Source organism: Vigna radiata, chromosome 1 (assembly GCF_000741045.1).
Source record: "Vigna radiata var. radiata cultivar VC1973A chromosome 1, Vradiata_ver6, whole genome shotgun sequence".
NCBI lineage: Eukaryota > Viridiplantae > Streptophyta > Magnoliopsida > Fabales > Fabaceae > Vigna > Vigna radiata.
The window spans coordinates 9,303,141-9,315,823 of NC_028351.1; the positions used below are offsets into that span (position 1 = coordinate 9,303,141).

General features: G+C 33.6%; 1 protein-coding gene across 6 annotated transcripts; it reads left to right on the forward strand.

The window, feature by feature from the left end:
- The first annotated feature begins 2,159 nt into the window (after positions 1–2,159).
- On the forward strand, positions 2,160–10,657 carry LOC106772451 (E3 ubiquitin-protein ligase RING1-like). 6 transcript variants are annotated; one of them, XR_002668884.1, is made up of 3 exons: positions 2,160–3,456; positions 8,037–8,153; positions 10,269–10,657. XR_002668884.1 is itself a non-coding variant. In XM_022784148.1 (2 exons), exon 1 carries the CDS (start codon positions 2,330–2,332, stop codon positions 3,434–3,436), a length of 1,107 nt encoding a protein of 368 aa, XP_022639869.1. In that variant the 5' UTR covers positions 2,160–2,329; the 3' UTR covers positions 3,437–3,456; positions 10,192–10,657. The 6 variants fall into 6 exon arrangements, 4 of the variants coding, with proteins under 4 accessions (XP_022639869.1, XP_022639865.1, XP_022639860.1 ...); XR_002668883.1 differs by having other exon boundaries at positions 2,161–3,456; positions 8,005–8,153; XM_022784148.1 differs by lacking the exon at positions 8,037–8,153 and having other exon boundaries at positions 10,192–10,657.
- The last annotated feature ends 2,026 nt before the right edge of the window (positions 10,658–12,683 follow it).

Genomic DNA, 12,683 nt, shown 5'->3' on the forward strand with positions numbered 1-12,683 from the left:
TGCAATATATGTCTCTGTTCTTGTTCTTTTCTTGACTTGCTTTAGATTATACGGAAGTATAATTCTTTTTAAAGGTTCTTTTGTACTGGGAAGTATTTTTAGAACCAGAAACGTAAGAAAAGAAACNAAAAGGAACGATGCTAGGAATAGCTTNTGTACTTTTGGTCATTCTAAACATATGATTTTAATGCAAAATTATCTGTTGAATTAATTAAGGAATTAATAATTTAATAGATAATTTTAGAACTTGCTTTAAGGAATTAAATCAAGATACGCTTATGTGAATGCTTGAACAGAGAACGTATTTTATCCAGGATGTTACTGCAATGTTAGTCAAAGACCAATTCCTGGCACACCAACTGTGTTTCTTGTATTGTTTTGTGTATTTTGATGTCTAATTGAGTTATAAAAGGAAGAATTTTCAGGTGTTGCACAAGTCCCTTGGGAGAACGATACTTTACTTATCCACTGTATTACTTGTAACGATTTGGTATACTTGTCAAAAAGTTATCATAATTCTCTTTTTCTAACCTTGAAAACCATTTGAAATCATACATATGTCCATACACTTTCACACTCGAATAATACACCAATACATGAGAATATTAATAATACATTAAAGAAATAGAAACACTCATACAAGTTATCAGAAATCATACAATAACACAATTTTTTTCATGGCATATTGATATTCATATTTAGGTAAGGAAAATAGCTCTAAAACCCTCACCACTAGCTCTGAAAGGGTCCAGAACCTTCAAAACGATCTAAAGAACTTCAAAAATAGACACCCACGACCCCAAATTTAAGCTCTAGAAAACTAAAAAAAACAAATTTTGCAAAGTTGCACTCATACTAACTAGTCAATGGAAGGATTTATTTGTATGTGTATGAACGAGTTTATATATCATCCTGTGATCTGTAAATGTGGTGATCTCCATTCTATTCATAAACAATAGGTTCCCTATTATAAGTTGTTAGCTTAAAAAAAGACTAACAACAAAATATCTATACTTGGAGAATATCGTGAAGCGTAAAAACCAATTATTAAAAGATGAAAATTGTTGAGTATTTTTTATTGAAAAAAATTATTACCAATTAATCAAAGCAAACCATGTATAAAGGATTAGAATACCACTTTCAATAAAAAAAATCTTTAAATTCTACATTTATAAAAAAAATTATATGTCACTCAACTTTATCATTTATATTCAATATAATATTTTTAACTCATTTAATTTCTTAACAAAGATATCTTCAATTCATTTATTTCTGTGTTTACTTTTAAAAATAGTTTTTAATTAAAATGACAACTTATTCTAAGTCCATGAAGAAACATCTCTACAATAAAAAGAGATTTAAGGAAGATGAAATTGTTTTATTGACTAATGTCTCCAAAGTAATATGTTCACCAAGCTTAAAGATCTCAATAGCTTAATTCTTCCTTCCATAGTTAAGAATTTTGCTTTAATAAGACCTTATACATTTTGAGTACACGCATCAACTTGATGTTGCTTTCTACCTTGACTCATATTGAAGGAAGAGATTTAAAACCTATAACCATGACTTTACAACCTTTTTGAATCAATGCATCACACATACTTATGGAGTCATAGAATATGTGTTTGTTAAATTGGATCAATTCATCTTTTCCACATACCTTGTAATTCTAGGCTCAAAAAAGATACATTGCTATCTCTCATTTTCAAAAAGCTAAATCAAGCTCAAACCTTTTCGGCCCAAACATAACTAGATATTGATTCATAAAAAGACGGGAAATTGACTATGGTGTGAAGGGTAAAAAAAATCAAGACAATAATCCTATAATTTCTTAATGTTTTATTGATAAGAACCCATTATTAATGATTTCTCCTTAATGCTGATTAATTTATATTTAATATAATTAGGGTTAAAACGATATTCATGTAATGTAATCTAGGAACTCATAATACATAGTATCCAACATCATACATTTTTGTAACAAAATGACTAACAACAATGACTAAATTGACTTGCTAAATTTAATTTCATCAATCTATTTAGCATTAACCTTAATTTTAGGAAAGAAAATGGCAAACGCAGACAAGGATGATTTTATTTTATTTGGTTAAAGGTCGTGTCTGGTCCAAGTCCGCGCTTAGTGTCAACTCCCTAAGATAGCGCGTGACTTTATCCTCCGTTTACCGACTCAGATTTTCCACGTTCAGAGTATTTACGATATTGCCACCGCTCTCTTTTCCTTCTCCCTGTTCTGTTGTCTTCCGATACAATTTCTTCTCCCATTTCCTTCTCTCGTTATCTTCCTTTATCTCTCCTTTTTTCCGTTGACATGTCTTCTGCCGGCGGCGACGGTACCTCCGGCGAGCCTCGCCAATACTTCTGTCACCAGTGCAATCGCACCGTTTCTGTTACCCCTTCCCCGTCCTCCGATCTTCTCTGCCCCAATTGCAACGGCGGCTTCCTCGAAGAACTCGAAATCCCTAACCCTAACCCTATCCCTATCCCGTCCAATCCTTTCTTCCCCGACTTCCCTCTCACCGGGACCACCGCCATTCCTCTCATCTTCCCTGGAGGAACTGGCCAGCCCTTCGACGATTTCTCCACCCTCTCCGGCACTCGATCTGACGCCGCCACCGCCGATACTGCCCTCGCCCCCTTTGTGCTCCTCCAGAACTACTTGCAAACCCTAAGAGCCGCTGGCGGCGGTGGAAACCTTCAACTGGTGATTGAGTCCGGCGACCCCGGCGGAGCGTTTCGGTTTCCTGGCATCACCCACGGTGACTACTTCTTCGGGACGGGCCTTGAGGAGCTGATCCAGCACCTTGCCGAGAACGATCCGAACCGCTATGGCACCCCACCGGCTTCTAAGAAGGCGGTGGAGGGGCTGCCGGACGTCTCCGTCACCGACGAGCTGCTTGCGTCGGATTCCTCACAATGTGCAGTGTGCAAAGACACGTTCGAACTCGGTGAAACCGCGAAGCAGATGCCCTGTAAGCATATATATCACGCGGACTGCATTTTACCTTGGTTAGAATTGCATAATTCCTGTCCCGTTTGTCGGTATGAGCTGCCCACAGATGATCCTGATTACGAGCAGAGGGCTCATCGTGGTAGCGGTGGCGGTAGTGGAGGCGGTAGTGGTGGTACCGGCAGTGGGGTGGCTCCCCAGGTGAATTGGAACCTGGCTGTGGGGCCTGGTGGTTCTGCGGATTCGTCTGGTGGAGGAGACAATTCCCAGCGGAGGAGGTTTAGGGTGGCTTTGCCATGGCCCTTCAGGCAATCTGTTTCTTCTGGTGCTGAGACAAGTAATGTTGGCGGTGCCAACAATGATGACAACAGTATAAATGGTGGGGAAACCAATAGTGGGCAATCAAATTCTGAAAACAGGGGAAATCGGAACTTTGAGTCGGAGACCAGACAGGAAGATCTAGATTGAGAAGCACTCGTGTTTGATATGTAAGTTTGCATGTTACCTCTTTCTTTTGAGTGTTGAATTTTTGTTCTGTCGGATGTTTTGCTATTTGCAAATTATGATTAAGGTTTTTGCATTATGCTGTTGTCTGTTTCTGATGGCATAATTAAGATGATGAGTTAGAATCATAGTGTTAAATTGTATTCTCCTCGACTGAATGTAGTTGTCCGGTGCGTGTTAGAATAATGTGTATGGTTTAAAATTTGTTGCACGTCAGCCATTAGGTGACAAGTTAGATATAAATACCTAAATCAATGAAATAGTATGATATCTAAACATACAAATTCGGATAAATAGTTGTCCAGCTGCTGCTTTATCTTTTTTCTTTTATGTTTCTTTGTTGGTGTATAATTTTTTTGAGGGGAGGTGTATGAAGATCTTTGTTCTATCAATTTGTTAATTGTAGAAGTGGACCAAAGGATGCGAATATGGTTTCTCTTTTTTCTAACTTGAAAAGCAAAAGTCATGAGTTAAACAATGATTTATGGCAGACTTTAGTTCTGGCCATATTCAAGTAATAGTGCTGTTATTTCTAATGTCTATCTCCAAAATCCTGGCCATATTCAATACGTCTACTTTGTCCTGGCCATATTCAAGTAATAGTGCTGTTATTTCTAATGTCTATCTCCAAAATCCTTTAGAGTTTATCACTTTCCCTGATTGCTCAATCAAAATTATATAATCCATTAATATGAATTAAAGTAGGGCTAGTCTTTTGTACTTCTTTGGTAAGGACATCTAAAACTATATTGATCAAGTTAGAACTCAAAATTGAACCCTGTACAACACTTCTCATGAAACTTTATACTTTTTTTCATTAAGTGTCTTTTTAGGTTTCGTTCTTATCCATCAACTCTTGTTGAGGATAAATAGCTTCCTTCATTCACTTTCACATAATATGTGAAGTATAATTTGTGAAATAGTAGCAGATTTGTCCTGTTAATAACTTGGTGCTGCTCGCATGGTTGTCAATAGTGCTTAATTAAAGTCAAAATCAAAATTTCCTGTCTGGCAACATAACAATCCCTTCTATAGCAAATATTCAGTATCAATCTTTTATTTTAAATGTTATTATATTACTCTGGTTAAATATGAAGGACGTGGATACAAAGCAAATCTTTTAGCGCTAGAAATTGTTCATTTGAAGTCCTTTTTGAACAGATCGCACTTTGCTGGAGTGCCATTCAGAAAGTTTGAGTGATTATATTCCAGCAAGTGGTCCCTATTTTATTCTATACCAAAATATCTATAAAATCATCATGATAATCATTTTTATGTTGTCATACAAAAAGAAATCAATTGATAAAGTAATAAAATGTAATATTGAATACCAAAATGACACGAAGTACAGCGATACATTTTCTACACAGGAGACAAAAGTTTCCTACACAAACTGTGCAAATACATTTTAATTACACAACCCATTATCAGTAGTATACTTCTAATGCACAAATGTCGTCATGTAGTCTCTAACTATCAACATTTATTTTGCAAACCTTGCAGCCTGAACATTACTCCAAAAATGTGTGAAAAGTTGTGTAGGCAGTATGCAATAATTATGGAATTACTTTTCTTGATTTCAAAAAGAAATACATGGGAATTTGAAGAAAAAAAAATCCTAATAAAAGGAAATAAATCTTCTGAAATATAGGAAGTAAATATCCAGAAATGAAGACTCTAAATCAAGAGCAAATCTACCAAATAAACTCTTAATACCAATCCCTTAATTGTAGGGATTTTTACAAACAAATCTATATTTATGGTTCAATCAATTCATATTTATTGAAGAGTAAATGTGTAATGTTTGCACCCATATTTCAACTAAATGTTTTTTAATAAATTTGCTATGGCAGAACCAGTTATTTTCTGCTACATATTATCCTAATAATGAACTATTTGGAGATGGGCAGCAAACATAGCAAATATTCTCTGACTCCGTTAGCGGTTTTGCTAGGGGTTTTTCTTAAGCTTCCCAATAATCTTAGGTTGAGAATGTTAAGTTTTCATGTTTGGTATAACAATTTTAAAAATAATTTCCAGCAACCTAATGTTTCCTGAAATTGTTTTTAATCAAGTTTCCCGCTAAAACTTTCTCATGGGGGAGGGGCTGGAAATCCAAGTGTTTTTATACAATTTTGTTTCTAATTCCCAAAACATTATAAACATACCAAACATATTTATGACATTTTCTGGATACAAGATTCCTGGATTAATCAATATGTTGTATACTAAACACCTTAATTAGTAAAATATAGGACACTTGACACATACAATGACAATATTGGAATGAAATAGGAGACACATTCTTATTTATTCTTCTTTCTCTCATTTTGTGAGCCTCACGAAAGGATATAAAGAGATTTCATTTTACAAACATGAGAACTTTTGGGGTGCATATATATTGGGGGGATCTTGATATGAAATGGTGTAGCAGTACTAAAGATCCAAGTTGATGATACTCAAATAGAATATATGAGAAAAATATCTTGAGAGACCTTAACTTAAGTCTGTCCACTTATTTAGATTCATATATTCACAAAGATCAGTTGCTTATAACTAAAGCTTAAGGAAAGAGGAAAAAGAAACCTCTACATAGATACAACAAAAAAAAAAAAAAAAAAAAAACTTTTGCATAGAAGGTAATGCAAACAATTCTAACACTCCCCATCAAGCTTGAGCATACAATATGTTCCAAGCTTGAAACATAAATTGAATTTGAGCTCCTCTCAAGAATTTTGTAAAAATGTTAGTAAATTGACCATCGGAGTCAACAAACATAGTGCAAATTTCCTTGGACAACAACTTTTTTGTAACAAAATGACAAAAAATTTGTGTTTTGTCCTCTCATGAAACAAAGTGTTGGAAGCAATTTGAAGAGCTCAATGATTAGTGCAATATATCCTCATTTGTTAAATTTCACAAAATCTCTGTTCTTAGAGAAATTGTTTTATCCACACATGTTCACAAGTGAGTGATATCATTGCCCAGCATTTAGTTTCAACACTTGATTGAGCAACATTGTGTCTCTTACTTTGCCAAGAAATAATATTCCTTCTAATGAGAGTACAATATTCAATAGTGGAATGTTTGTCTATTGGAGACCTTGTCCAATCATGTCACAATACCTAGATATTTGGATACTTCCTTTATTTTTATATGGTGACCTTGTCTTAGAGCCTATTTGAGGTATTTGAGGATGCAAAGAACAATATTCCACTGATCAATATGAGAGCCTGCATGTATTGACCAATCTCACCCACTAAAGATAGGTCACGCCTAGTTATAGTAAGATATATAAGTTTTCCCACAAGTCTTTTGTAATTATTTGGATCTGAGAAGGGCTCAATTTGTTCTTCTACTATTTTCTTATTTTGATTCATAGGAGTATGCATGGGTCTATAATCAATTATTCTTGTTTCTTTCAAGGTATGTAACGTATATTTCCTTTGAGAAATCATAATATCTTCTTTTGATTGAGCCACTTCAATGCCTAAGATGTATTTGAGACACCCAAGATCTTTGGTTTGAAAGTTTTGGCATAAATGTTGCTTTAGCTGACCAATTTTGGTAACATCATTTTCTGAATAACTATTATTAAGAAAGTGGAATTTAAGTGACAAAGGAACTAAGACCCACGTGTCCATGGTTTTTTATTTCCATAGACTGTGAGATGCTGGTTGTGGACAAACTGAGATGTGTGGTAAGATTGTGCTTGGTTGCTGAAATTAGATTCTTCGTAAAATAAAATTGGTTTTATGCGCAAACTAACTTAGAAACTCTCTCATATAGTTTCTCTAATCTGTCTTTAACTTGTGCACAAGCTAATTTTAGCTTATAGAGAAGTTAATTTCATGTTTTTCTTTTCAATTTTTTTCTCCTATAAAAGCTTGTGGAGAAATAAGACTCAAATAAAACAAGTCTGCATACAAACAAATCCATGTTTAGGTAATTAACAAACCTGACACATAATTTACATTAAGACTGTAATACTCTGGAAAACCTGTTCAATTGAATTTTTCAGGGTTTAAAATAGAGTGGTGTGGAGTTCCCCCTATCCACCACCATAGGAACTGCTGTAGCATAGCAGTTTAGTGTGCCAGTCATGGCAGGCCTCAGCAGGTGGTATGTTGATTCTAAAAAAGCCATCTAAACAGAGATATTAGGACTGTTTTTGAAGGCTATTTTTGATATTTTATTTTCCAAAAAACGAAATATACAGATGCAATAACACTGAAAATGATCAAGAAGACTTGCATTTAGAACATGATGATTGATGATTCCTAGGCAAACTTGTTTTGACTTTTGTTCTTATTTACTTGTATGTCTTGTTTAAGACAAACATGACTTCATATTGTCAATTATGAAGAACTCTAATGTTAATTTATCATTCCTTAGAATTTATAAGTATATAATATGCATTATGTAAACTATATAAAAAATTTAAAAATTGTAGTTATTCTGCTATACACTATACCTAGCCTGTGTGGAGCTGGCCACTATCCAAGATTTAAAACATTGTATTTTTATTACAGGCTACCTTCATTAATTTGCTTTCATGTTTCAGTGCTGCTAAGATGACACTGACTGCAAAAAAATTTCTGCACTGCCTGATCTTGATGGCATACTTGTTGCCCTATAGTGAATTTGAATTGGATTAGACCAAACCCTTTTAATTGGGCAGGTAGTTATATTTGATGACAGTTGTACAGGGTTCTTTAAAACTAAACTCCATTCATCATTTAAGGTCACGGCTTCATATGCTTCTGATTTTCTATTTTCAATTCTATAGATATCAACAAAATGAATATTGTCCATATATTCATTGACTTGTTGAATTCATGGTACCTTACCAACATCCCGTTGTTCTTGATTGGAAGATTTAAACTCTCAAATTTATGTGTTTTTTGTTGAAATTATGGTTATTGTATTTTTGTACAGTTTTCATAAAGCTATTTTTGGGTGTATGTACCTTTCTTAAGGATTGAGTGTCACACGCCATAACTATTCCTTGTATTGTACCCTTCTCTTATCTATTATATATGAAATACATCAGCTCAGCACAATAACTTGCTGATTTTTATCACCTGTAAATTTAAGTTGGTACCAAAATCGGTGCTATCCTACTTTGTCTTCGGAATGCCATTGTCCACTGCTGCCGTTCAGTGACTTTTTTCTTCTGCAAAAGCCAAGGTTAGGTATACCTCGAGGAGTGCAACTCAACCCTTGTAGTCACGTTACCAAAAGCTCCCAAATGGGCTTTCACACGCTAATCTCTGTGGGCGTTGCACAGGGTGCGCATGCATGCCATCTTCCTATGGTTATATTCATGCTGGACCAAAGCCATTTGTCCCGTCAGTATCTTTTGGGCATGTTTCTGCCCTCAGCTCCCTATTTCAACCTCCTCGGATAGGTGGTCAAGTCTTTCCCCTTCCATGGAGCTATGGTTCCATGGTCAAGAATATCCTGACCATTTGGAGAAGGAAGTCAATGTTGTTCCCATTGAAAATAAGTCTTAGTGCGAAAAACTTGACTTCTTTATGTATTGCTTTATGGCAATAAGTTGAACACAACGTTTTAAAAATACTTAAATACGTCCAGACATGGTCGTTTTTTAAGAAGGCTCTAGATACTTTTGCTAATGATATTCGATGTCTCTTTTATGTGACTCTAAAAGTAGCGCATCCTCAAATATTGGATTTCTCATCTCTAATAACATGCTTAGACATCCTAGCTATGTTTTTGAGAGAACCTACAATTTAATTTATATATTCCAAGCTTAGTGTATACAATTTATAGTCTGAGAGAGTTTACAATTTAATTTATATATTCCAAGCTTGGTGTGTACAATTTATAGTCTTTGAGAGAGCCTACAATTTAATTTATCTATTCCAAGCTTGTTGTATACTATTTATTTGCTCATGTTTGAAGGGGAGTGTTGAGACTTTGGTTCTTATTTTATTGTAGAGCTTTCATAAAGCTGCTTTTTTGGTGTATGTACCTATCCTAAGGATGGAGTGTTACAAGCTATAGCTATTCCTTGTACTGTACTCTTCTCTTTATATATATATATATATATATATATATATGAAATACATAATTTGAGCACAATAACTCAATGCTCTAAATTTAAGTTTAATAGATTTTTCATATTCATTGTTGAACTTTATAGAAGTCATACTTGCTTTTTATAGGGGGCAGCCTTGGTTTCTTGAAAGATATCAAGTGAGGAAATTGTTTGCATGAATTATCTATGTGCTATCTTCCCCTTACTTGTTTCTGTGTTTCTCATCTGCTATTTACAAACAAACATCAAAATTTCCGTTAAAAAACGTGACCCCTCTCTCTCTGCCACAAAATGTGATATGCGATTTATCCATGTCAAATTTCTATCTTCACAAGAGGATAATGTTCTTGTCAATGACATTCATTGTAAAGAAAGTCAAATCGTGTGAAGTAGTATTACAATTACATTAGATATTTATCACTGGGAATTTTTAAATTTCAAAGAGCAAGGCCATTGATTGTGAATTGTGAGCGTTTGCACTGTTTATGCTATTGATAGCACGTTCTTAGATTGGAGTTAAATTCGAAATCTTTGCCTATGTATGAGGCATTATTTCTTCTATTTTTTTTAATGAGAAATGTTACCACTTGCAGATGTTCTTTAAGCTACTTTTACATTTTCTGTTCTTGACCTTTTACAGGATGCTACAATGTAGTTAGCATCCTTTTTGTGATATTGCTTCTCAGATGCCATACACTTGAGCAGATTTTCATTTTTTGAACTTTCTTGCAGGTATGTGGAGTTTTTCAAATTTGCAGCATTTGTTGAATAGAAATGATGTTAAATATCAATTAGTGGTTCGTGACAGTTGAAAATGTTATATTGGATTATAATGAATTTGTGCAACTGTCCATCACCATTTTTTGAGTTCTTTATATAACTAGATCAATACCTGTACGATGCACAGGCAGAAAAAGAAAATTAAACCAGTGGCCCGTATTTTTATCAAGAGTTTGTGTATAAGTAATAAAAAAATTACGCAAAAGATGTGTAGGTCCATAATGCACAAAAAACCAACACGTGGATGAGTAGAAAGTGGTTGGATAGAATTTATAATACTGCTACTATTGATGATATGTACATTACTATTGGTTCAATATTTTCTGAATTTTTGTTTTTTATTGCGTGACTCGTGTTTTTTTCTCTTATACTCATGTGTGTTTGTTAGCCAATAAATCCTTCGACTGCATTGGTGGCACAGCTATAATGCACTGGATTTTCCCCCTTAATGTTAGCAACATACACATTATTGGTTTTCGAAATTTGTTTGAAATCCTAATTTTGTATGTTTCTCAATTCCTCTTTATTATGTCATTTTCAAAAAATGTCAATAATATTATTAATGAATGTGTTAGAAAGTATATTGTTATTAGTTCTTTAATAATCTGAAAATTTGGAGCAGAAAACGCCTTCAAACCCGGGAAAGGAAGATTTCTTGTTGCGTGAGTTTTCCTTGTTCCAATGTAGGCGTAGGATGTAATACGCATAGTCTTGTGCTGAATCTGTATGTGCAGGTCACGTTTCCTGCTTTGAAACGTTACTCCTAAATTGAGATTTGTTGAGTAGCGTAATGACATTTGTTAACTTTACGTAGTTGGCTAGAAAGGTCAACTTATTCACCCCTAAAATGGTGCCATTAACTTTGCCATCACTAAAGGAGTTCAGGTTCTAACTGAACATAGGTGCTGTCTAATCATTTATTCAGAAGTTTCAATGTTTCCTGGAGTTGTGGCACGAACTTTCCCATCTTGTGGAGGAAAACCTTCGGAAGTTATTTGGCCAATACCAACTTAGTTTTGACTCAGTTTTTTCAAATTTCAAAGATGATATTATGCCTTAGAAGTGAGTAGAAAACCCAATTTATCTAGGTTCTTACCTAGAACATAGTCAATAAGTTCCTCGTCGTGAACCAGTTAATATATAGTAAAGGTCACATATATTTGAAAAACATCAACCTCAGATAAGTGACACCTCACATACTTCATAGAGATGGAAATATGATGAAGTTCTGAATTTTGAATTTTGTAAATTAGTGGCCACATAAATATTGAATGGACAAAGTTCAGGAGGGTAAAGCCTATTTGCCTAAAGGGGTTAAAAAAAAGAGGTCTAATTATAAATAACAGATGATAAATTTGTTTGACTAATCATATTTTAAAATTAAACTTAAAAATACTAATTAACTATTATTGATAGTAAATTATATTTGTTAAAAAAATAAAATTTCTCATGACATGAATATCTCTATTTATACGTAAAATATTCATGGAAATCTATTTTATCATTAACCCTTTCTTTTTTTCTCTTTATCACATATTATTTTGTCAAGAGTAAAGAGGTGGTCTCCGTGAAAAAGTATATTTTAGATATTTGTAGATGTTATAAAAATAGTAATGCGATGGAAATTTTAGATTTTATAACTATCTTAATCTCACGATGTGGACACAAGTCAGTTCTTGGCAGACCACTTTTCCTCCTTCATCCACACACAAATGGGTGGCACTCAGCATTTGGATACGAAAAAAAAGTAAAGAAAATGATTACATTTATATTTTATTTGGCATGCCATCATCTATAGTAATGAATTAAAAAAATTATATTATCATAAGGATTTTTAAGGATGGGTTTGATTGGATTTGAACGAATTTGATTAAAATTAATATTGAAGAATTTGTTTGGTTCATTTCAAAGGATTTCGATAAATACATTATCAGACCTAATTCAAATAGGTTTAATTGTTATGGATTAGAAAAAGAAAATTGAGCTTATAGTGAATTTATTAGTGGAGTAAAAAATGGATAGCCTTCTTGAATAACACGAAATATTACCTATTAAAGATTATGTAAGGAAGTTTGGACAAAAGAGACTAAAACAAAAAAATATAGAAAGAAAAAATATGTTCAATTTATGTGATTTTTCTCTATCTTTATTTTCATAAAATATATAAATAATAAATTAAAATTGAAAATATGTTATATTGCTTTGGATTTATAGGTTCAACACTAAATCCACTTGATCCAAAATAATAAATATGTATAATCCAAAATGTTTGAATTTGATCTAATTGGTTTGAATTCATTATATGCTTATATTCATAAACAACACCCTAATTTTTAATTTGAATAAACTAGGTTATGAATCTGTGCT